Source organism: Rhinolophus ferrumequinum, chromosome 21 (assembly GCF_004115265.2).
Source record: "Rhinolophus ferrumequinum isolate MPI-CBG mRhiFer1 chromosome 21, mRhiFer1_v1.p, whole genome shotgun sequence".
NCBI lineage: Eukaryota > Metazoa > Chordata > Mammalia > Chiroptera > Rhinolophidae > Rhinolophus > Rhinolophus ferrumequinum.
Genome location: NC_046304.1, coordinates 13,824,558 through 13,845,636, shown reverse-complemented (window position 1 = coordinate 13,845,636; position 21,079 = coordinate 13,824,558). Strand labels below are relative to the sequence as shown.

Genomic DNA, 21,079 nt, shown 5'->3' with positions numbered 1-21,079 from the left:
GCGGCTGCGGTGGCGGCAGCCGAGCGCGCGGGGCGGGGGCGCGGGGCGCGGCGCTCGGAGTCCGCTCGGGCCGGAGGCGGCTTGGGACCGGGGCCGGGCCCGGGAATCGCGAGGAGCCGGGCAGCACAGCCGGAGCCCGCCGCCCGGGACATGGCCAAGGCGGGCCGTGCAGGTGAGGGCGGGCGTGCGCCCGGAGGGCAGGGCCGGTGGCTCGGGGGAGGGACCGCGCGGCTCGAGGAGGGGCGGCCGGCCCAGGTGAGCCCCTCGCGCAGGTGGGCGGAGGTTCCGGGAGGGCTGCAGCCCGCAGCGGCGAGGCCGGAACCCCGGCGCGTGCAAAGGGGGCTCCGCGCGCCCCGCGTCCTTCCTGCGCCCCCGGTCACCTCGTGGGACACCACGTCCCACTAGCCATGGCCCCGCTGGAAAGGACCAGGGCTGCGGCGCCCCTGTTCAATCCAGCTGTGGGAGCTCTCACCACCCTCTGGAGGCCCTGGGTAGACCAGGCACGGGGACCAAAGGGGCTGTCCCGCGGCCGCTGCTCCATCCCACGCCCCCAAAGCAAACCAGGACGCGCCCCCTTGTCCTGCCGCTCGCTCTTTCCAGGACGCCACAATCCCCCTGCCCCCAGCTCAGCCAGGAGACCCAGATTTCTTCTTGGGAAGGAGGGGTGCTCCGCGCCACACCCGCCAGTGACCGTCCCGCCCCCTCCCCCCACCCGGACCCCTGAGGCAGATCCTCAGGTGCTGAGGTCTGAAGGGTCCCGTTTGGGGTCCCGTGGGCGCTGCCCTCCCCCAGACTCAAGAGGTATAGACGGCTGGTGCGAGGGAGTGGGCGTTAGTCATTCATTCATTCATTCATTCATTCAGCCAGACGTTCATTCACCAACACCTGCTCTGTGGCAGGCCCTGAGCTGGGCACTGGGGATCAGGACGTGGACCAGACTCTGTCCCTGTTTGCACACTCTGGGCCTGATGGTGCCTTGGGAGGCCCGGGTTGAGGAAAGCCCACAGGGCTGGCCATACAGTGGGGGCAGCAAGCCTGGTCTTAGCAGGGCTGGCTTGTGATGCTGACGTGTGTAAATCTACCATGAACTCATATCCAACCAGTGACGTTGGCAGGTGCCGTGCCTTCCCCTGGGGACTAAGCATTGGCCTGGCATGAACCCCAACACTCTACCCATAGGTGATGACAGTGATGGAATGAGTGTGAATTCACCTGTGCACACACTTGGCGTGAATACCACTGGGCTGTTTGTAAATCCACTGCCACCTCACAAATGCTGCCCCAGACCCTGGACTGGGTTCAGGTGCCCCCGCTACACATGCTGGGTGTGTGATTTAGGTGTCTGAGAACATACCCCCATTCTGTCCCCGAGTTGTCCTGTCGGGGTGGGGTTGGTTGTGTGAGACGCAGAAATTATGGAACACATTTAAACACCCCCTTTCTCGCTTCCCTCCCTTCTCCCTGCCTGGAGGAGGCACAGTGAGATGACACCAGCGAGGCTGGAAAAGGCTATCTCTCCCTCTTTTATCCACTGAGTTGGGTCCTTACCCACCCCCACTCCTCCCAAAGTGCGCAAGACAGGGTGTGTGTCCACCTACTGCCCTGCTTTGTGTGTGTATGTGTGTGTGTGTGCGTGCACACCCCTTACAGATCACCTGCCAGGGCGCTGCCATCACAATAGCAGTTAACACTTACTGCTTGGACTATGCACCAGGCAATGTGTACCACGATCCTAGGAAGCAGGAAATGTTATTTCCCCCCTTTTTTAAACATCTGGAAACACATACTCAGAGAAATAGCTCCCTCAAGGTGGCCCAGAGGGTCTGGGCAGACCCTGGTCACAGAGCCAGCTCTGTTGGAGTCTCAGGACTCTAAGTGATGGGTTTTCTCCATCACTGCCCTGATCGGTCACCCCCTTGTGGAATGGGATTGCTGTCCCAGCCCCTCTGCCTTGGCCTGTGGAGTCTGGGAATTTGTTGCCAGTGACAGGTGAAAAAACTGCCCTGCTTTGAGCATCAGTGCTTGTATTGTTCTAACAGTTTGTCTTTCCTGCTGCAATTTCATGCTTGGTCCTTTCCCTCAGGGCAGCACAGACTCCCCTCCTCCAGATCGAACTGCCCAGGCTCTTCTCTCCCATACTCAGCGGCCACTCCAAGGAGCCTTTTGGGATTGACCCCAGCAAAATCCGATTACTCCTCCTTTGCTCAACTCTTCCAGGCTACTTTGCATTTTGTAAAGCTCCCTCTTCTTTAGGCTCCTAAGCCGACCGAATTGAAAACAGCATGCAGCCCTGTGCATCTGGGAGTCACATCTCCCCTACTGGCAGTCTCTGTAGAATAGATTGGTGAGCTTTAGAACAGAGGGAGTCCTCGGAGACAGGCGCCCAAGTCCCTCTCTTTACAGCTAGAGAAACTGAGGCTCAAGCTGGGGATATTACACAGAGAGGGGTGGGTGGCTATTTGGGACCATCTACCTCGCATGCACAGACTGATGGTCATAAATAATCAAGCCTTCACTCTGGAGGTGACATTAGAATGAAGGGAGGTTGAAGGCCAGTTGTGGAGGCTGTAGGAAGCTGGCTTGTGAGGGAGGGGTCCGCTTCGTGATTTATGAGACGTTCCCTCCCCAAACTGGCCAACGGGACCACCTACTGAGGGAAGAGATAGGGGTTTGGGCCTCAGGGGCACCACAGTGTGTGACTCTGGGGTCGTCACATTGTAGTCTAGTAAGTGGCGTCCCTAGACTTGTGCAGTGCACAGCCTGAGCAGCCAGCCATGGCTGTGCCAACTGTGTCAGACAGGAGCTGAAGGGAGGCAGTGAAAAGATTTTCATGTTGCCAGAAGAACACCGGTACGAGAGAGAAAATGTAATCAGGTCCTGGAAAGGATTGGATAAATCGCAGAGGATGGATCCCAAATGAGTGATGACCGGTTCCCAATCTCTGGGGAGATTTCAGTCCCACAGACCAGGATTGTCATGGTGCCCCACGTTCAGCCTTGAGAGGAAAGGCCAGGGAAGGAGAGCCCTTGGCCTTGTCCTGAGGGAGCTCTTGGTCTGGTGGACAGAGGGGAACAGAGGCCTTACCTTGGGGACGAAAGTCAGCTGTAGGGAGGTAGGGGCTGGGGTTGGAGAAGGATCCAGGAGCTCCATTTAGGAAATGATAATTTGCAGTAAGAGCTACCCATGGACAGGTCTCAGTGCAGCACAGACAGAGGGGTGGCCAGTGGTGGCTTGAGACAGTGAAGGCGGGATTTCTCTAGGAGTTGGGCTTCAAAAGGTGGCAGAATTTGGACAGGAAGGTGGTAAGGGGTAGGCTTCCAGGTGGGGTAGTGGCGTGAACAAAGGCGAGGAGGTTGGAATGGAAAGGTGTAAGTGGGGAGTGGGAAGATGCTGGGTGGGCAGAAGATGCCCAAAGGTGGAGAAATCTGTCTGGCTGGGGTGTCGAGTTCCTAGAGGGGTGCAGAGAGCTGAAAGGAGCTCTAGAGAGCATCGAAGGCAGGGGTGACGCGGTAAGATTTGGGCATTTCCACAGGTCCCTCTGGCTGCTACAAGAGGGCTCCTGGGAGGGTGGAAAGAGAGGCTTCGCCAGGCTGGAAAGGGTTTGTCTGGTTCCTGCCAAGCGCACTACCCCTCTCTTACTCCTTATGCCCTGCGGTCCTTTCTCTGCTTCCCAGCAGGGTGGCAGGAGTATCTGCCAGTCCTGGGGTAGTGCAAGTAGGAGGCCCCAGTCAAGAAGAAACAGAGGGTCTTGGAACCTCTCAGGCTGGGGCAGGACCGTCTGGAGAGGCTGGGCTGGGGCCACAGGGCTGGGCCTTCCAGGCTGGAGGAACCAGTTTATTTGCTCCCAGGTGTTGGCCTGTGCTCTGAGGGGAGGAGCAGTGGGCTGGAGTGCATCAAACCCAGTAATTCGAGTCAGTGAAATACTGATCCTACAGTGTTAGAGCTGGAGGACATTTCCAGATATTCAAATGTTCAGATGTTCAAAGCCCTCATCACCAGGGGCACACTGACTGACGCCTGGGGAGGGGTAGGTATTTGCCCAAGGCCACAGAAGAAGGCGGTGGCAGAGCTGGGTCTAGAAACCTGACTTTCCAGAGTCTCGGTTTGGACCTTGCTCAGCTGAGTCAGCTCCCTCTCACCGTCCCAAAGCCAGACCTTCTGGGCCCCTGCTCCATGGCTTCTAGGAGTGGGAACAAGTGACTAGACCTTTCAGAGGAGGGAACATTTGAAAGAGACCAGCCCTGGCATTCTCAGGACTCTGGGTACGTGCCAGGGGATTTGAGGCAGGACTCTGGAGAAACCCCAAGCCCAGGGTACCAGGATTGCTTTGGGATATATCTTGGGAAGGTCAGCATGTTCTGTAAGGAGATTGCATATTCAGGTGCCCGGGGGAAGGATGGGGCCAAAACAGTTGCCAATGTTCCAACTCAAGGCCTTCCTAAAACTCTGCCTTCAGGAAGCCTTCGTGGACATCTCTGCAGTTAGGGAAGTGCTGGAGGTTGGGCAGGTCTCTTGTTCCCCTGCTGAGTTACCTGTCATAGCAGACCTGGCAGGCCCCAGCAGGCCCCAAAAGGCCCCAGTTTGAGACCCTTTGCTGCCTCTTAGCCCTGTCTGTGGTGTGGTTACATGAGTCAAAGACAACATAGCTCAGAAGCCCCACCTCAAGCATACTGTCCCAACTCGAGGCCCCTGAGACCTGGCTGGTGTTTGGGAGTCTGGTGGTAAGACACAGAGTGTGAGGACATGGCTAGACCCCCCCAACCCTTGCTGGGGCCGTGTCTGAGTTGGATTGGCCAGAAGATGTGACGTTTTCTCATATACCTCTTAGTGCATTGTGATATTTCATGGCTAGAAGAGGCTTGGAGGTCTTCCAGTTCTATATGTTCATTATGCAGGGTGGGAGACCGAGGCCAGAAAGGCAGAGGGTCCTTCTCTGAGGGCTGGTGTCTTCAAGGAACACCCGGAGACCAGTGAGACTTTGCGGATTGGGGACTTCCCACTAGGACTTGGCTTCCTCCCAGGAATTCTCTGAGATTCCAGGCTTGAGAGAGGAGGGAACAGGGCAGGGATTAGCCTCAGAACAATCTGGCTCATTTTTTTGGTAGCAGTCCTCTGCATGCTTCCCTGTCCAGTGGCTTGACAGCATCTTTCTGAGGTAGGGCTGATGTTATTCCATTTCATGGATGAGAAAACTGAGGCCCGGAGAGGTTAAGTGTCTGGATCAGGAATCACACATACAAATAGAGACAGAGCTGGAATTAGAACTTAGGTATCTTCTACTCTTGGAGTCAGCATTCCTAGGAGCTAAATTTTAACCAAGAAGAGACCTGGCTCTGTAACTGACCTTGAACGGCCCCTCTGGGCCTCAGTTTCCTCATCTGTAAAAGGGGAAGGGGAGGGAAGAGTTGGGGGGTCAGGACGAGCTTTAAGTGCGTTCCAGATCTAACACTGCTCCTTCTTTGTCGGCCTCCTTCCCTGCTGGCTTTACTGCGCCTCCAGGGGCATCACCTCCTCCCATCTCCTACTTCACAAGGACCCTTCCAGAAGGGTGGTGGGGCTGGGGGAACAAATGGGGTGCTGAGGACAGGCACATGAAGAGCACATGCCTCCTGGGGGCCCTGGGCTCCAGCCCATCACCAGAGCTGCAGCCAGGAGCCACTGTGGAAGGGGGTGGCCAGAGCCCCCAGGGGAAGGGCTGGGGGTGGGAGGGGGACTAGAGAATGCATAACAAATGAGTTTAGAAATCAAATGAGATCTGAGCTCCCCACCCACTCCCTCAAATCTCTATACTCTTGCTTTTAAAATTCTTGTTTTCTACGGAGAAAGAAAATGCTAAATTGCACCCCCTTTCACAAAGGAATGGGAGCCTTAGTGAGTCACTCCGGAGGTAAATGCCACCTCCAGGGCCCACGTCTGCCTGTGGAGACCTGCACAGCTGTGTGGCCACCAGCCCCCACGGGGGTCATGTGTGGAAAGGGTGGATGGGTGGGGGAGTCTCCTGGCATTAGAGGCTCTGCGGTGGGACCCCACCCTGCTTCCCCCAGGCTCTCCTCAGGGCTGCATTCCTGAGTTCTCTTGCACTTGGGGCCATGGCTCCGGCTGGGGCTCAGCTAAGAACCGGTGTGGCCATGTCAGGGCTTGGTTCAAGGCGGGTTGGCTTGTAGGCGTTTAGGTTGTGGTCTGTCTCGGCTGAATTCGGAGGAAGGCTTTGTGGACGTGGGGAGTGAGGTCAGTGTGGACGGCCAGGCTTGGCAGGGGGCAGGGGCCTTTGCCTCTGGAAACCAGAGTTCTTTGGTGTCAAGCTGTTCTGTTTAGGTGTCTCGGTGAGGCTCCTCTCCAGGGCTGGTGAGCAGGAGAGCCGGGAGCTGACGCCCTGCCAGGGGAAGCTTCACCGGGGGCGTCCGGGGCCTCATCCTCCTTTGTGAGGGTCAGTCTGTTTATTTGCAGGCCAGGGACAGGGGAGACCAGCGAGGAGGTGTCCCCTTTCCCAGATGCCCCATCATTCTGGAGGGAGGGGAAGTAGCCGTCTGTTAGCTGGGTATGCCAAACAAGGGTTGAAAGCAAAAATAGAAACACGTCCGGCTCTATCTGGGAGGGGCGCCGAGTTCTGGAGGATTGAGAGCCTCTTCTGAGCCGTCTGCTGCTGATGCTGTGTTTGCTTGGCCCTCAGTGTTTGCTGAGCACATCATGCCTGCACTCCTGACCTCGGGGAGAGACCTAGGTGTGCGGGACACGAACGGCACGCTGCTGGGGATGGCAGCTGTCCTCGGAGTCCGTCTTTGGGAGGTTTTGACCATCTGTGGACACTCGTCACTCATACACCGCTGACCTTTTCTGGACTGCTCCAGAAAGCTCCAGATCTCGGCCCTCCTGATCAGAACTCCCTTCGGCCTCCCATTGCCCCGTGGCTTCCTTCTCCTTTCTTCACCCCCACTTCCCGCCTCCTGCCTCCTGAGAGGCTGGTCCCAGCTGAGCAACCCTGGAATCATCCCTAGTGGTATAAAAAGGGCTATTTTCAGCTTTCCCATTACTGCCCAGTGGAGGGGGGGTGTTTATCCCTTGCTGCCTGTTTGTTTCCTTCTTGTACAGTGTAATCTGGAACAGCCATGAAAGCATTAAGCAGCCTTGCCTCCAGGGTCCTGGCTGGTTATTCCAAGTGCTGGGATTTGGCACCAAATAGAGAGCTTGGGGATAGAGGCAACCTGGGGTCCCGTCCTTGCTCAATAGCAATCCAGAGTGGCACGTAGTACAAATGGACCATGTGAAGTCACCTAGGTCCTTGCTGGGGGAGGGGCCGCTTTCTTGCTGCTGCTTGCATCAGGCTGATGGTAGTCTTTGGTGCCCTTACCAAAAAGCTGGTTGGCTGATGATGGAGGTTGGGGGCAGGCGGGAATGGGGGGGGTCTCTGAAAGAGCCCCCACCATCCTCAACAGAATCTGTGACCCCAACATGGTCTCTCCATGCCTTGGTTCGGTGCCTGGGTCGCTAGCCTCCTTTGCCTGCTCCCCACAGTGGGTCCTGGGGTGATTGGAAGGAGTGCCTTCCTGTGGCTGCTGAGGGGGCCTTCTGTCCCCTCTTTTGGGGCTCCCCTCACTGCCCTCCTGAGGAGCCTACAGGTGGCAAAGCCATCAGTGACAGATGCTAGGGGAGTTCCCTTTAGAGGGAGGAGAAAGTTCCTTATGGAGCCAGAGTCTGGAGGGACAGAGGGGGGACATCTGGGGCTTGGGAGAATTGTTCCAAATAACTCAGAACTGTTGGGAGCCGAATTAGCAGAGCAAATGAAAGTACAATAGATAGCCAAAGCTATTAATCACTAATTAGCTCCTAAATAAGGTAATTAATGGGTATTTAAATGGCATATTTATGAGATACCAGCAGGTCTTCAAAAAGCACATCTTTTCCAAAGCAACTGAGCTGTCCAACTGTGTCCTGATGGGAGACAGGGATTCTCATCCCACCATCGCCCACCCCTGGTAAGGGGCATGTGACAGTGGGCAGGTCAGGTTCCTCCCCTGAATTTCCCTTTTCTCATATGCAAACAGGGATCGTGGCCCTTCTTTGATGACCTCACTGGGCTCTGGTGAAGACAATAGGAAGTGAATGCCATGCCAATCCCTGGCCCTGGTGGAAAATGCTGTCCAGAAGTTCGCGTTAGCTGTAAAAATATCCTTGACGTTGTTTGATGCAGCCCCTGGATTGTGCCTGGGGCTGCTGATGGCCAGGGTCGGGCTGAAGTTAGGCTGGAGTCGTTGCTTGATGGGTGGCTAAATTTGCGACTGGGTCTGTGCCTGGGTCAAGGTTTATTTTGTGCCTTGGTCTGTGGTCAACTTCATAGCTTCGTTTGAGATCGTGGTGGTGGCCTGGTCTGCGGCCGGGTTTCGGCTTATTCTGTGATCAGGGTTATGACTTGGTCTGTGGCCAGCTCAAGGTTCAGACTGTGGTTGAGGTCAAGGTTGGGGCTGTGGCTAGTCTCAGGATGATTCTGCATCCTGGAGTCTCAGCCTCGATCCTTGAATCCATCCCTGGACTGATGATGGAGCTGCCTGGTTGCCCCGGAAGCTGGATTCCTTCTGGGTCCTTCAGGATCTGGGCTTCAGGTGCTGGGAACTCCAGCAGACAGGCCCTTCTGGGGCTCCCGGCATGTCCCCTGAAACAGCCCAGCACACAAGCTCATCAGTGGCGTATACAGCAGTTTGAGAGATAGTTAGGACATGTTTCTATAGCAACCAAACCCCAACCAGCACTGGTTTCCTTCAGTGATGCCTTTTTCTGGAAGCAGCGTCTCCTGGCCTCTCATCCCTCCCTGGGTGGCCCCACAGCCCCTTGATGTCTGAGCATAGGCTGGTCGGCCCTGGATTGGTCCGGTCCCCAGACTCATCCTGACCCAGACAGGGGGCCTGAGGACATGTCCTATGGGACACTTCCCTGAGGGGACCCTTCTGAGACCTACCCCGTGCTGGGCCATGCTGCACATAGCAAGAGCTTTCTTTGTGCCCAGCCCTGGGCTGGGAGAACCTGGAGAGGATTCCTGCCAGGTGTCTGCCCAGTGCGGGAGGCAGGCCTGGACCCTGTCTGCGGATAGGTCCTCTGCTGGGCACAGGCAAAGGGCGTTTTGGAACATAGTTCAAGGTTTGAGGGGCAGACAAAACATAGCTCCAGGGAGCTCTGCTGGGAGAGAGGAGAGAAGGATTAGCCGTGCACCAAGAGCGCTCCCTGAGAAACTGGGAACAGGCACTTCCAGCCTTAGGGAGAGGAGGGCAGTTCCTGGTCTGCCCTCTGAGATCCCATTCCAGGGGCCGAGAGGGCGAGGGGCCCCCTCTTGGGAGACTCCACGTAGAAAGGGATCAAAGAAAAGCCTGTGGATAATCATGATTATTTATAGTACTTAACAAACCCTTTTATAGCACTGAGTGCCAGGCATGATGCTAAACCTTTTTCAAATATTAATTCATTTAATCCTTATAGCACCCTAATATTACCCCCATTTTACAGAGGAGGAAACTAAGGCACAAAGAGGTGTACAGGGATATTTAGTAAGATCACCAATTAATAAGCAGCTGAGTTGGGATTTGAACCAACCTCAAGTGCAAGTGGGAATGGGACAGGGGTTCATGTGAAAGAGGGGGAAGGCCAGGCTCCAGGAGGGGGGCAGAGAGGAGGACGGCCACCGGCCTGGGAGCTTCACCCAGACTCCACTCATCTTATACTCTGCACCCCACATGTGGAGCTCTGGGGTTCTAGGCCAGAGAGGAGCAGTGAAGTGTGATAGAAATGTGTGTGTGTGTGTGTGTGTGTGTGTGTGAAAGAGAGAGAGAGAGAGAGAGAGAGAGAGAGGAGAAACGGGGCCCATCTGAATGAGCTGCTGCCAAGCACTTTTCTACCTCTCCCCTCTCCCCTTCTGAGGCACAGATTGCTGAATCCAGCAGACGTGCCAGGCCACGGTCCCAGGTACAGTCTCAGGCAGGGCTGGGCCACAGTCACAGGCGGCAGGGCCAGCTCAGGGCACCCACCCCACCTTGGCCTCTCAGAGGTGCCTGTGGCTCCCCGGAGGTCTGAGAATTGGCGGGTGTGACTTGACCTCTTGCAGGGCTGTGGCTGTCATAGCAGGCACCGATGTCTTCTCCCTTGCTCTGACTAACCAGACCTCTTACTCTTGAGAAACTTCTAGATCCGGCTTCTCCTAGAAATGGCCTGATTGCTTTGACTCATGTCCCTCCTCCCTCCCTTTCTCCGTGCCCGAGCCTGGCCCTTCCTTTAAGGCTCAGCTTGCCCCTCCCAGGAAGGCTTCCTGGTCCCTCCAGCCTGCAGGGTTTCTGCCTCAGGAAGGTGCCGTCTATCCCTATAGGACGGGGGGTATACGCATTTAGCCCCGGCGCCCTGCTGCCCGCTCCTTCTTTGTCCTGTGCTCTGTGCAGGGGTGGTACAGGACTGGGCCTCGAGGCTGGCACCCCAGGGCAGGGGCTGATCCAGTTCAGCTCTGTCCCCAACTCCTTCCTCTTGGGCACCATCTGGCCCAAGGTCTGGCCCAGGAAGAGTTGGCCAATACCTGCATCCCTCACTCACTATGCCAGGGCTTGCCTTACTGTGAAATAGCTCTCGCTTCAGACTGGACTCCTGAGAGCAAGGTGGTCTCTCCCTTCTGGCAGGGCTCTGGCCCTCAGGCGAGGGCTGCCTGCGGTCCCGATTTAGGGCAGAGCACCAACGACACACTCCTGTCCATCTGTGTGCGTGTTCCTGTGTCCCTGGGAGCCAGGGTTGAGGTGGGGACGGTGGGCATGTGCTGCGGATGACCTGAGCCAGCACCTCTGGCTGCACTCGTGATGGGGAGGCCTAAGCCTGTGACAGGGTCCCGGAGACCACACTGGACGTGCAGGTGCTGGGGAGAAGGGCCAGGAGAGAGAGGGGAAGGCTCCCGGCAGCCCTTCCCCCCGTAGCACCCAGCAAGGAACTCTGCTGGGAGATCAGGGCATCCTGGGGTGTGAGGGATCCTTTGTTTCCAGATTGCTGGGGAAGGGTTGAGAGAGCCCCCTTTCTCTTTTGTTCTGATTTATAGTTTTAAATCAGTGTGGTAGTGAAGGTGTGACAGAAGGACAGTCTGCTGGAGTGTGTAGGCTGGGTATTGGAGGATACAGAAGGAACCCTGCAGCCTTGGGGAGGTGCCCTGGATGAAGCCCCGCAGGGCACAGGGGGCTGCCAGAGCCCTGCCTACACCTTGATCCTGTAGCTGATGAGGGGCACCCTCTTCTGAGTGCCAGGCAGTGGTGGACACTTTAGTGGGTGATCTTAGTTAAATTGCCTTATAGTGAGGCAAGAATTATGATACCCATTTTACAGATGAGAAAAGTGAGGCTCAGAGAGGTTAATTTGCTTCAGGTCATAGACTAGTAAGTGGTAGCATTGAACCCAGGTTTGTGTCACTTCAAAGCCCATGCTCTAACCTTTCTGCTAAATTTTCACCCATAGCAGGGAGCTGATATGTGTGTGTGTGTGTGTGTGTGTGTGTGTGTGTGTGTCGGGGAAGAGGGAGAGAGTACATGAGAACATGTGTTCATGGATGTGTCTTACGAATGGGCTTAGGAAGGGGGAGTGGCTGGTTGGGGAGGCTTGTGCTCTTCAAGGAATGTGAACACACATTTAGATTTTCACACAGATGCAAGGATACCCAGACACTAATTTGCAGATCTGCTGGGCAGATGGTTCTAGAGTTGGGACAGCTGCTCCCATGGCTGCCCCCTCCTGAAAGTAACAAGAGACAGGCCTCCGGCCCCTGCCCAACTGACCAGCAACAGGTGGGAGGGTTATTATTGACCAAGAGAGAGGAGGCGATCTGGGAGCCCCTTGCTGATAGAAAGTACCCAGCATGGTGGTCCTGAGCACAGACCTTGGAGGCAGCTGGATCTGGGTTCACATCCTGCCTCCATCACTTGTTAGCTTTATGACCTCGAGCACTTCCATTTCTGAATCTTTATTTCCTTAGCTGTAAGATGGGGAGTCAGGGTACCCACTGCACAGGGCTTGGTTAGGGTGATTCATACCTGTGAAGCAGCTAGCAGTGTGTTACTTCTTGGTCCTCTTCCTCCTGGGACCACATAGTGGACACAGACAATGCAGAAAGGTTAGTGCAGGGACCTGCCTCTAAGAGCCTGGGCTTCTGGGCCTTTGCCCTTGCTGTTCTGGACCATGGTGCCCACCTTCTCTGACTCTCAAGACCGTGTGTGGCCTTTAGCACACCTGACTTGTGCCCCCCGCCCCACCCCTCAGGAGACTTCCTGACCCTCTTGGGCATCTGTGTTCCCTTCTTCCTATGTGAGTGGTAGACTCTAGATGGGGGTTGGAACCTTAAAACCCACCTGTTCTGAGCTCCCCTCCACAACAGGCCAAACCCGCCTTCTCTGGCTCCTCCTCTTTTACCTGTCTCCCCCTCTATCACCTCTCCCAGCCACAAGGGTTTCTTTCTGTCCCTCGGACGTGCCAAGCTCACATGTGCAATTTTCCCCTGCAGTTTCTTCATTCTGGAAGGCTCTCATCGATGCACCCTGCCTGTCCGTTCCGTATGTATGTGTGCAGGTGCGTGCACACACACTTATACACTTGTACTTAGCATCCAAGCTTCCACTCCCCTGATACCTTTGCAGCAAGGTCTTCCCCTCACACCCTTCCCAAGATATTCTGTCCATTGCTGTTTTCCTTTTTTGACATATGACCTTTACTGTTTGCTAAAAAAGCTGCAAGCAGGAGGAAATGCTGAAGGAAGCATCCAGAAGCCAGGAAGCATCTCCTTCCCAGCATTATACGTTTGTGCTGGGTCTTTTTTATGCAAGTGCAGATAGCCAAGATTTTCCCCAAGCACCCACCTTTCCAGAAGTTGTTTTGGGCAACCCCTGCCAGAGAGGAGGGAGGGACTGGTAGCACATTTAAACAAACTTGGAGTATCCATTTAAGAACCAGGGCAGGTATACATTTTGAGAACAAAGAGGAGAAAAGTAAATAAAATCAAATATGCCTCTGAAAAGAAATTCACATGTAGATTTTGACCACAAAGGAGAGTCACCAATCATCAGGTGAAGAGTCATCTGAAAGGAGAGACACGGTATTAGTGACGACATTCTTTTGATGACTGATGCTGATTGCCCTCATCCGCTCCCTTGGTGGATATACAGATCCACATGTTCACGCCTGTCTATTCTTTAGGCTAGAATTACATCGTAAGAGACCCTCGCGGAAGGAGGATATGGTGGAGGTGAAGGTAGGAAGGTAGAGGTTTTATTTTCTTTATAGCATTTTCCACGGCTGAAATTATCCTTGTTTACTTGCTGCAGGTCAGTCTCTCCCTGCCCACTGCAGAATGTGAGCTCTGTGAGGGCCCCACCCTATCCCTCTTATTCACCTTGGAGTCCCCGGCACCTAACACAGTGCCTGTGGGATGGACAGCTCCCTTTGACCCCCCAAAGCCCTTCCCGCTCTGCCTTCCTCTAACTGGAGAACACCTTCCACAAATAGAGCTGAACTGGCCTTCTTGCAGCCTTCCCTCTGCCTCGTTCTCCCCACTGGGACTCCCACAATGGCCAGCCCATGACACGTCATCAGTGTTGCTGTGACCTACGATGACGGTGGCCTGAAGGGATGGATAAGGTGGGGATGGTGAGGGAGGGACACATTCTAGAGCTTTCCTCTTTTCCTTAGGCTCTAGCACATGCTACTTGTGAGGGGGAGGTTTGCAGAAATATTCTTGTCTTAGTTCTTGGGTGGAGTGTCTACTGTCCAGGTAGGAAGGCTCCCCATCTAGGAACTTCTCTCTTTAACTCTTGCTATTCAAACTCAGGCATGAAATAGACTCAGATAAATCTCCAGATGGACCCATCACCATTTAAACTCATGCTGCTCATTATCCAAAACTCAGGAATCAAATGGATGAGGATAATATAACTGTCCTGATTATCCAGATTCTTGCTTCTTAGGAATGGAATAGATTTGGACAGCAAGGGATATTTGTATATTGATATAGAATGTGTGATAGGTTTTATACCTAGGTCCTCCAAAGACTCTATCATAATGTGCACGCTAGCCATGGCTGGGGGAAAGCCCACCTCTCACCTGTTCATTGACACCTACGGTGTGCCAGATGGGCTCCTCAAACATCAGTCTGAGTTGCAAAGTTCCAAGGGACAGTCTCTGTTGGATTTCTCATTGTAAAGATGGGGAGACTGAGTCAAGGGCATTGCTGATATAGGAAGCCAAGTCTCTCTAGAGGCAGGACATGTGTGCCTGGTGGCCAGGGCTGAAGCCTCAGGGAAGGTGTTCGCTGTGTGCATAGTGGTTTTACTGTTTTCCATTGAATCTAAGATGCAATCAGTTATCAGATGCACCCTTATTTTCCATGCCCCAGGAAAGAATAAACAATGCCAATGATGACATGCCGTCATGTACGATGCACCCCAATTTTAAAGGTGTAAAAAATATGCATCTTAGAACTGACAAAATAAGATGAATTGATAAAATTAATAGTCATATAAAATTTCATGTGCAGTTTAAGAACTGAGTTTCCCCTGTCTCTTCTCAGTAGCGATGATCTCTATTGACATTTTGGTGCATGTCCTTCCAGACATTTTAATGCGTCTGCAAGTATATTTATACAGTAATTATTGTTGTGAACACTTGCTACTATATGTTAGGCCCTGTGCTAAGCACTTTGATGCATTTTATTTAATCTTTACAACAGACTCACGAGGCAGATATGGGCTTTCCTCACTTTATGGCTGAGGAAACTAAGGCACAGAGAGGTGAAGGGCCTCATCTGACATCACACAGCTTCTCAGAGGCAAGGCCTGAGCTTGAATCCAGGCCACTCCGACCTCAGAGCCTGAGCTCTTAAACATGCTGCACGTATGCTCGGTATGCAGGTATAAGTATGTTTTTCAAAAACGAGGTCCAAAGGAACATACCGTTCTGGGACCTACCTGCATTTTTTCCTTCTAACCATACTCCATGGGCATCTTGCCATGTCAGTACACAAGGAGCTACTTCATTTTTTCCAATAGTTGCGAAGAATTCCCTTTATGACTGTATTTGAACGTACATCCAGTCCCCTACGGATGGACACTGGGATTTCTTCCAGGTTTTTTATTTTTTTTTAAATTTTTTAAATTTTTTATATAATATTACCAGAACACTGAGATGATCAGCTGTACACTTCCATCTTTGTGTACTCCGATTATTTTCTCAGGAAAATTACCAGGTCCAGTTTCTTCTAACACTTTTATGGCTTTAATTCTTACAATTAAATTTGAGTCCATCTGCAATCCCCAGTACTTCATGTGTCCAGGGAGCACGCGAAGAGGTTCATGGATGGGCTGGGCACCAGCTGGTTCCATGTGTCCCGCAGTGCCTGGTAGAGGAGCTCGGAGAATGGGGAGTGGGGAGAGAATCTCCTGTCCCCCGCTCTGTCCCTGACTTCCTCCCCCTGGTCCTGGAGCAGGAGGTGGGTTGGGGCAGAGTTTAGGGAAGGGGCCATATTCTCTCTGTGCCTGCTCCTGCCTGCTCGGCAGAATCCCTTAGCCCCACGTCCTGGCCTCCATAGATCTTAATAATAATAGAAGTTGCCATTATTGAGCCTCCTGAGATGCAGGCACTGATTTCTGACCTTTCGAGCTCAGGATTGATTGGTTTTGATACTTTATAGATGGGGAAACCGAGGCTGTAGTATGGAAAGGGAAGAGCCATACAGATTGTAAGTGGCAGACATGGAGTAGAGCTCAAGCTCAGGCCCCCCTTCTCTTAGTTTGGGACACGTTTTCTACTGGCGGCTGCAGTCCTAGGCCAGCCTGCCATCCCGTGTGTAGTTGACATTCCTAGTGCTCGTCGGGATGTCTGCTTCTCCCCTCCTCTACCCTACTGCAGTTGGGCATGGCCATGTGACTTCTTTCAGCCAATGAAATGGGTGCAGAAATATGTCCAGTGTGGGAAGAAACCTTTAGGACTGGGCGCGATTTTCTGCGTTCTTCTTCCCCCTTTCGGCAGACTCTGAGGTGTCATTCTGAGATGGTGGCATCATAAGGTGGTGACGCCTTTGAGTGGCTGCCATGACTACAGCCCCCTTCTAACCTGTGTGTGAGTGAGAAATGGACCATTGTTGTTTTAAGCAACTGAGATCATTTGTTAGCACAGCAAAACTTACCTTGTGCTGATGGCTACACCGTGTCACCTTGGCCGTGTCTACTGACTGCCTCCAGATTCGGTTTTAGCGCATACAAAATGGGAACACTCGTTGCTGCCCCGCTGAGCCATCTCAGAGAGGTACTTGGGTCCGAAATGGAAGCAGGGTACTTGGAGAGCTCTGTGAGGTAGGGAGCACTGCACGGGAGACGACAGGGGCAGGAAGGACGCTGCCTGACCCGGGTCCAGGGATGGTCCTGGTTTACTTCCTTCATTTCAGGATACCGTCTCAGGCTTGGTTAATGGATGTGTTCCCTTTGGCAGGTGGCCCTACCCCGGGCGGCGGTGCCCCCTGGCACCTTCGAAATGTCCTCAGTGACTCAGTGGAGAGCTCGGATGATGAATTCTTTGATGCTCGAGGTGAGTCAACCCCATCCTCTCATCATTGGCTGGGTGACCTTTCTGGAAGTACCAAGAAGGACTCTGTTGGGGGTTAGCACCTCTCCTCACTCAGACACAGTGGTTCCAGGCTTCATACTCACGCAATCTGTGAGTTCTCCCAGGGCTGGGGCTCAGCACTCATCCATTCCCTCTTTGAGTGTTTGCTGAGTCCCTGATCTGTTTCAGGAACTGTACTAGGCACTCTCAGTATTACCGTAAACTGTAGACATGGTCACCGCCCTCATCAAGCTTATAGCCTCGTGGGAGAGACAAACACGAAACAGCTACCCAGAGGGGTATACAATCACGAATGGGGAACAGTGCCACTGAGTAAAAAGTACCACGTGTTCATGAAAAGAGTGATGACAGGGTACCTAAGTTAGGGTGCTGAGGTCCTTCACATCCTCTGTGCAGAACTGAGGGTGGGAGTTGGCAAGGTGAGGAGGGAGAGAAAGAGCCTTGCAGACAGAGGAGACAGCAGGTATGATGGTGCCGAAGCAGGGAGGATGGGGGCATTCCAGGCACTGAAGAAGACCCAGGTGGCAGGGAGGTAGTGAGTAACGGGAAGAGGAGCAACGAGGCTGCTTGTGATTCAGTACGTGGCTTAGATCAGCCCACAGGAAGGAGGGGAGCCAGAGTGGAAGTAGGAACCAGTTAGGAAGAGTATTGCAACCGTTCAGGTGAGAGACAATGGTGGGCAGGCGTCAGCTCTGAGCCGCAGTTCTGGGTGCATGACCAGCACGCAGGACATAGCGAGGGGCACTTTTAAAGCAGGGAGGGAAGAACAAGAAGCACTGTAAGAATTGGAGAAAAGAGCACCACGTGGGGTGTGTATTTCAGGCAAAGCAATCAGCCTGTGCAAAGGCTCAGAGGTGAGAATGTGCAGGGCAGGTGTGGGGACCTGCGGGAGGCAGAGTCACCATATTTGGGGGGTTGACTTACTCCTGAAACAGGGCCAGCTTTGAAAGTCCTGGCAAAATGGGGTCTTGAAAGAGAAAGAGACTGCTGGGAAGACATCTGGACCCAGAGCAGGACACTTGAGACATGGGCTCAGCCATGCCATTGACTTATTCTCTGATCTTGGGCAAGTCTTTCACCGTCTCTCGGCCTCAGTTTCCCCATTAGCTCTGTGCCTCCAGAAATGGAGAATACCTAGTTCAGGTGATTTTCAGGAAGCATGGCTGGGTAGTGGGATACTGTCCCGGCTCTGGTCTCCCCCATTCTTGGTTCTGAGCAGAGAACCCCTCCTTGATGCCAACCCTAAACCAACCCATTTGGGGCTCATTTCCTGTCTCCCATGGGGTCTGATTGGAGTGTCTGCCAGGGCTGAGTTTCTCCATAGCAACTAACCCACAGTATGACAACAACGGCTTCAATATTTTGATGCCTAGAGCACTTTTATTTAAAATATTTTTGCAGTTCGTCAGGGCTCTGCGTCCCCAGGTGACGATGGTGCCTTGCGGTGGGAGGCATCTGGGGGTGGTGTGGGTCAGCTCCATCCCATCCCTTGGGGCTCTGCTCACCTGTTCTCCCTGCGAGCAGCTGTGGGCACGTCGGCTCTCCTCCCTGCTGGCTGCTGCCTCCCTCAGCTCTGTCATCCCCTCCCATGATCTCATCGCTCCGTCTGCGCTTCCCCAATTGGCCTCATCTCTCACTCCTCTCTTATTGATGGCCCCACCATCTCTTCCTTCCCTCCATCTCCTCCCCCTCTCCTCACCTTGTCTTTCCTTCTCTCCACTGTCCCAGGGTCCCAGACTCTCCTGTCTGTTCCCAGTCTTCCACCTCTCAGCTCTCCCTACCAGACCTCAGGTCTCTGCGCCCTCCTCCCCTCTCACCCCTTCCCAACTATCTGTAGCCCTCAGCCACAGGAGCTGCCCCACACAGGCGGCTAGAACCCTCTTTAGTTCTAAGCTGCCGACTGCTGAGCTCCTGTCAGTTCCAGGCCGCCTCTCCGGACAAGGCCTTTGCATGTTTCCTTGGCTCACGGCAGTAAGAGGTGAAGCCATCCTCCTTCTCTGCTCCCAGGAGCTTGTCTAGGCTCCACCTGGGCATGGCTGAAGGGCTACCGCCCTGGCCTCTGTTCTCCAGCCAGGCTAAGCCCTGTGTCTGACCTGGGGTATGGTCTCTGTCCCCACCCTAGCAGGGTCTGCGTCCTGCTGCCTCTTGGGTTCCAAGTCCAGCCATGGTGGAGCTACAGCAGTGGGTCTCAGCACCATACAGGCCCTTGGAACCTTATGTCCTCCTCCTCAATGCATTGATGGGGAAACAGAGGCCAGAGCGTGGAAGGGATCCCCTAAGAGCACACAGCAAGGTAGAGATGAAAGGCTGGAACCCAGGAGTTTAGTGTCCAGGCCAGGCCTTTCTCTTGGATTTATTACTGAAATCGGGACCTTCCTATCCCCTTTCTTCCTTAAGCTTTCGCCCATTGGCCCAGCACTGGGTTTACCTGATGGGACCAGAAACCCTCATGGCTCATGGTCTTGTAGCAGAGGGGAGACTCTTAGGCTCTGGGGGCTCTGGTCATGTATGTAAGGCATAGGAGGGACTGGGGGGCAGGCAGGCAAGAGTATGGAACCGTCTGGGTCCATAACAGCCTCTGGGCAGGATGCCGACTTCTTGGGCCAAGGTGGCAGGCCTGGGGCCTCAGGGGTGGCTGGTGCTCTTGACTGAATGCTGCAGGGTGGGCAATGGGGTACAGACACCCCAGCCTCAGAAGAGGTGTCACTCTCTCTCCTGTCAATATAGTGACAGGACATCTGGGAGCCACAGCCCGGTCTACCAAGGTTGGAGGGCAGAATGAGGGAAAACCCAGGTGGCCAACAGGGAATGTGCCTCAAATCCAGACCACGTCAGAGCTGGAGGGCCCCACCCATTTTACAAGATGGGAAACTGAGGCCAGAGAACTGGGAAACTTGCTCAGGGTCACACAAAGAGTCAGGCAGAGCAGGGGCGAGAGTACAGACTCGTTCGTTCCCTCTTTCAAGTATTTATTGAGCATCTGCCCATCAAGCACCGGGCACTATGCTAGGTGTCGGGCTTATAGGGGCAAATAGAGCTGGGCCCAGCCCTCAGGTAGCAGTTTAGTGGTGATGGGTGGTGGTGGGTGGTAAGGCAACAAACAAGCATGTACATTACATTGATCATTACCATAAATAAAATAGCATAAAGGAACAGACGCCTCATCAAAGAAGATACATGAAGGGCAAAAGTTACAATATGCTCAACATCATCATCAGTCACTAAATGCAAAGTAGATGCAAACTAAAACCGCAGTGAGGTACCGCATACCTATTAGGATGGCTAATTAAAACCACCGATCAGGAGAGGGAGGAATTGAAACTTTTCAACTCTGCTGGGGAGAATGTACAAGGGTACAACCATTTTGGAAAATAGACGGCAGCATCTTAAAAAGGTAATCGTCGTTCGCCACCACGTGAACTAGCCCTTCCATTCCTAGGTATTTACCCAAGAGCAAAGAAACACATGTCCATACATGTTCATAGCAGCTTTATTTATTAGAGCCCCAAGCCGAAAACAACTCAAATCTACCTCAATGAGTGAGTGCATAAACAAATTGTACACCCATGCAATGAAATACTACTTGGCCACACGAAGGAATGAACTAGTGATACCGGTACCATGTGGGTGAATCGCAAAATCAGCAGGCTGAGTGAAAGGAGTAAGATGGAGAAAGGGAAGATACCGTATGCTTCCATTTATAGAAACCTCTAGAAAATGCAAATGAGTCTATAGTGACAGGAGCAGGTCAGGGGGGAAGGAGAGATAAAAAGGGACAGGAGAAAACTGAGGGTGATGGATGCATATTCATTGTCTTGATTGGGGTGATGGTTTCATGAGTGTGTACATATGTCAAAGTGTATCAAGTTGTACATTTTAATTTTAATTTGAAAGTCTAATTGGCTTTATTGATCGATTCATGAACTGGGCAGTATCCCATCTAGTAAATAAATAATAGAGAGGTGCTCTCTCAAATTGTGTATTTTAAATATGTGTGCTTTATTGAATGTCAATTAGACCCCAATAATGCTGTTTTAAAAAATAGAGGAACTCCCCCCCATATAACATAAGGGAACGCAATAGAGTGACTAGGTGACCGTAGGAGGCCCCCGGAGGATGTGGCTTTGACCTGTGAGCTGAAAAACAATGAGCCATGTGAGGACCTGGGGAATAGAGTTCTGGACAGTGGGAAGAGGCTGCGCAAAGCCCTTACTGGAGGAATGAACAGGAGGGCTGGTGTGCAAGAGTGAGCCGGGGGGCGCCTGCTTAGTGCTGTGTACCCACTGCAGACTCAGTAGCCGCAGGATGTGTTTTCCTGCCCAGGCTTCGGGATGGCCCTGGGTACCCCTGCCCCTGCCAACAGGAGGCCAGTGACTCCGAATTCAGGATCTTTGGTGCAGGATGAACCCCGGCAATGGAAACATGCCTGGGCCCTGAGAGGCTGAGCTCTCATTGTGAGTGATGAAGA

At 53.4% G+C, this 21,079-nt stretch overlaps 1 protein-coding gene across 2 annotated transcripts in view; it reads left to right on the top strand.

Moving 5' to 3' along the window:
• Nucleotides 1–21,079, top strand: part of PITPNM3 (PITPNM family member 3) — an 86,946-nt gene continuing 65,867 nt past the window's right edge. Inside the window, exons 1-2 of one of the 2 annotated variants that reach the window (XM_033091007.1) lie at nucleotides 1–172; nucleotides 16,477–16,572. In XM_033091007.1, coding sequence (XP_032946898.1) covers nucleotides 151–172; nucleotides 16,477–16,572 — 118 coding nt within the window. In that variant the 5' untranslated portion in view covers nucleotides 1–150. The remainder of the gene's footprint in view (nucleotides 173–16,476; nucleotides 16,573–21,079) is intronic. The other variant, XM_033091008.1, reaches the window with a different exon arrangement.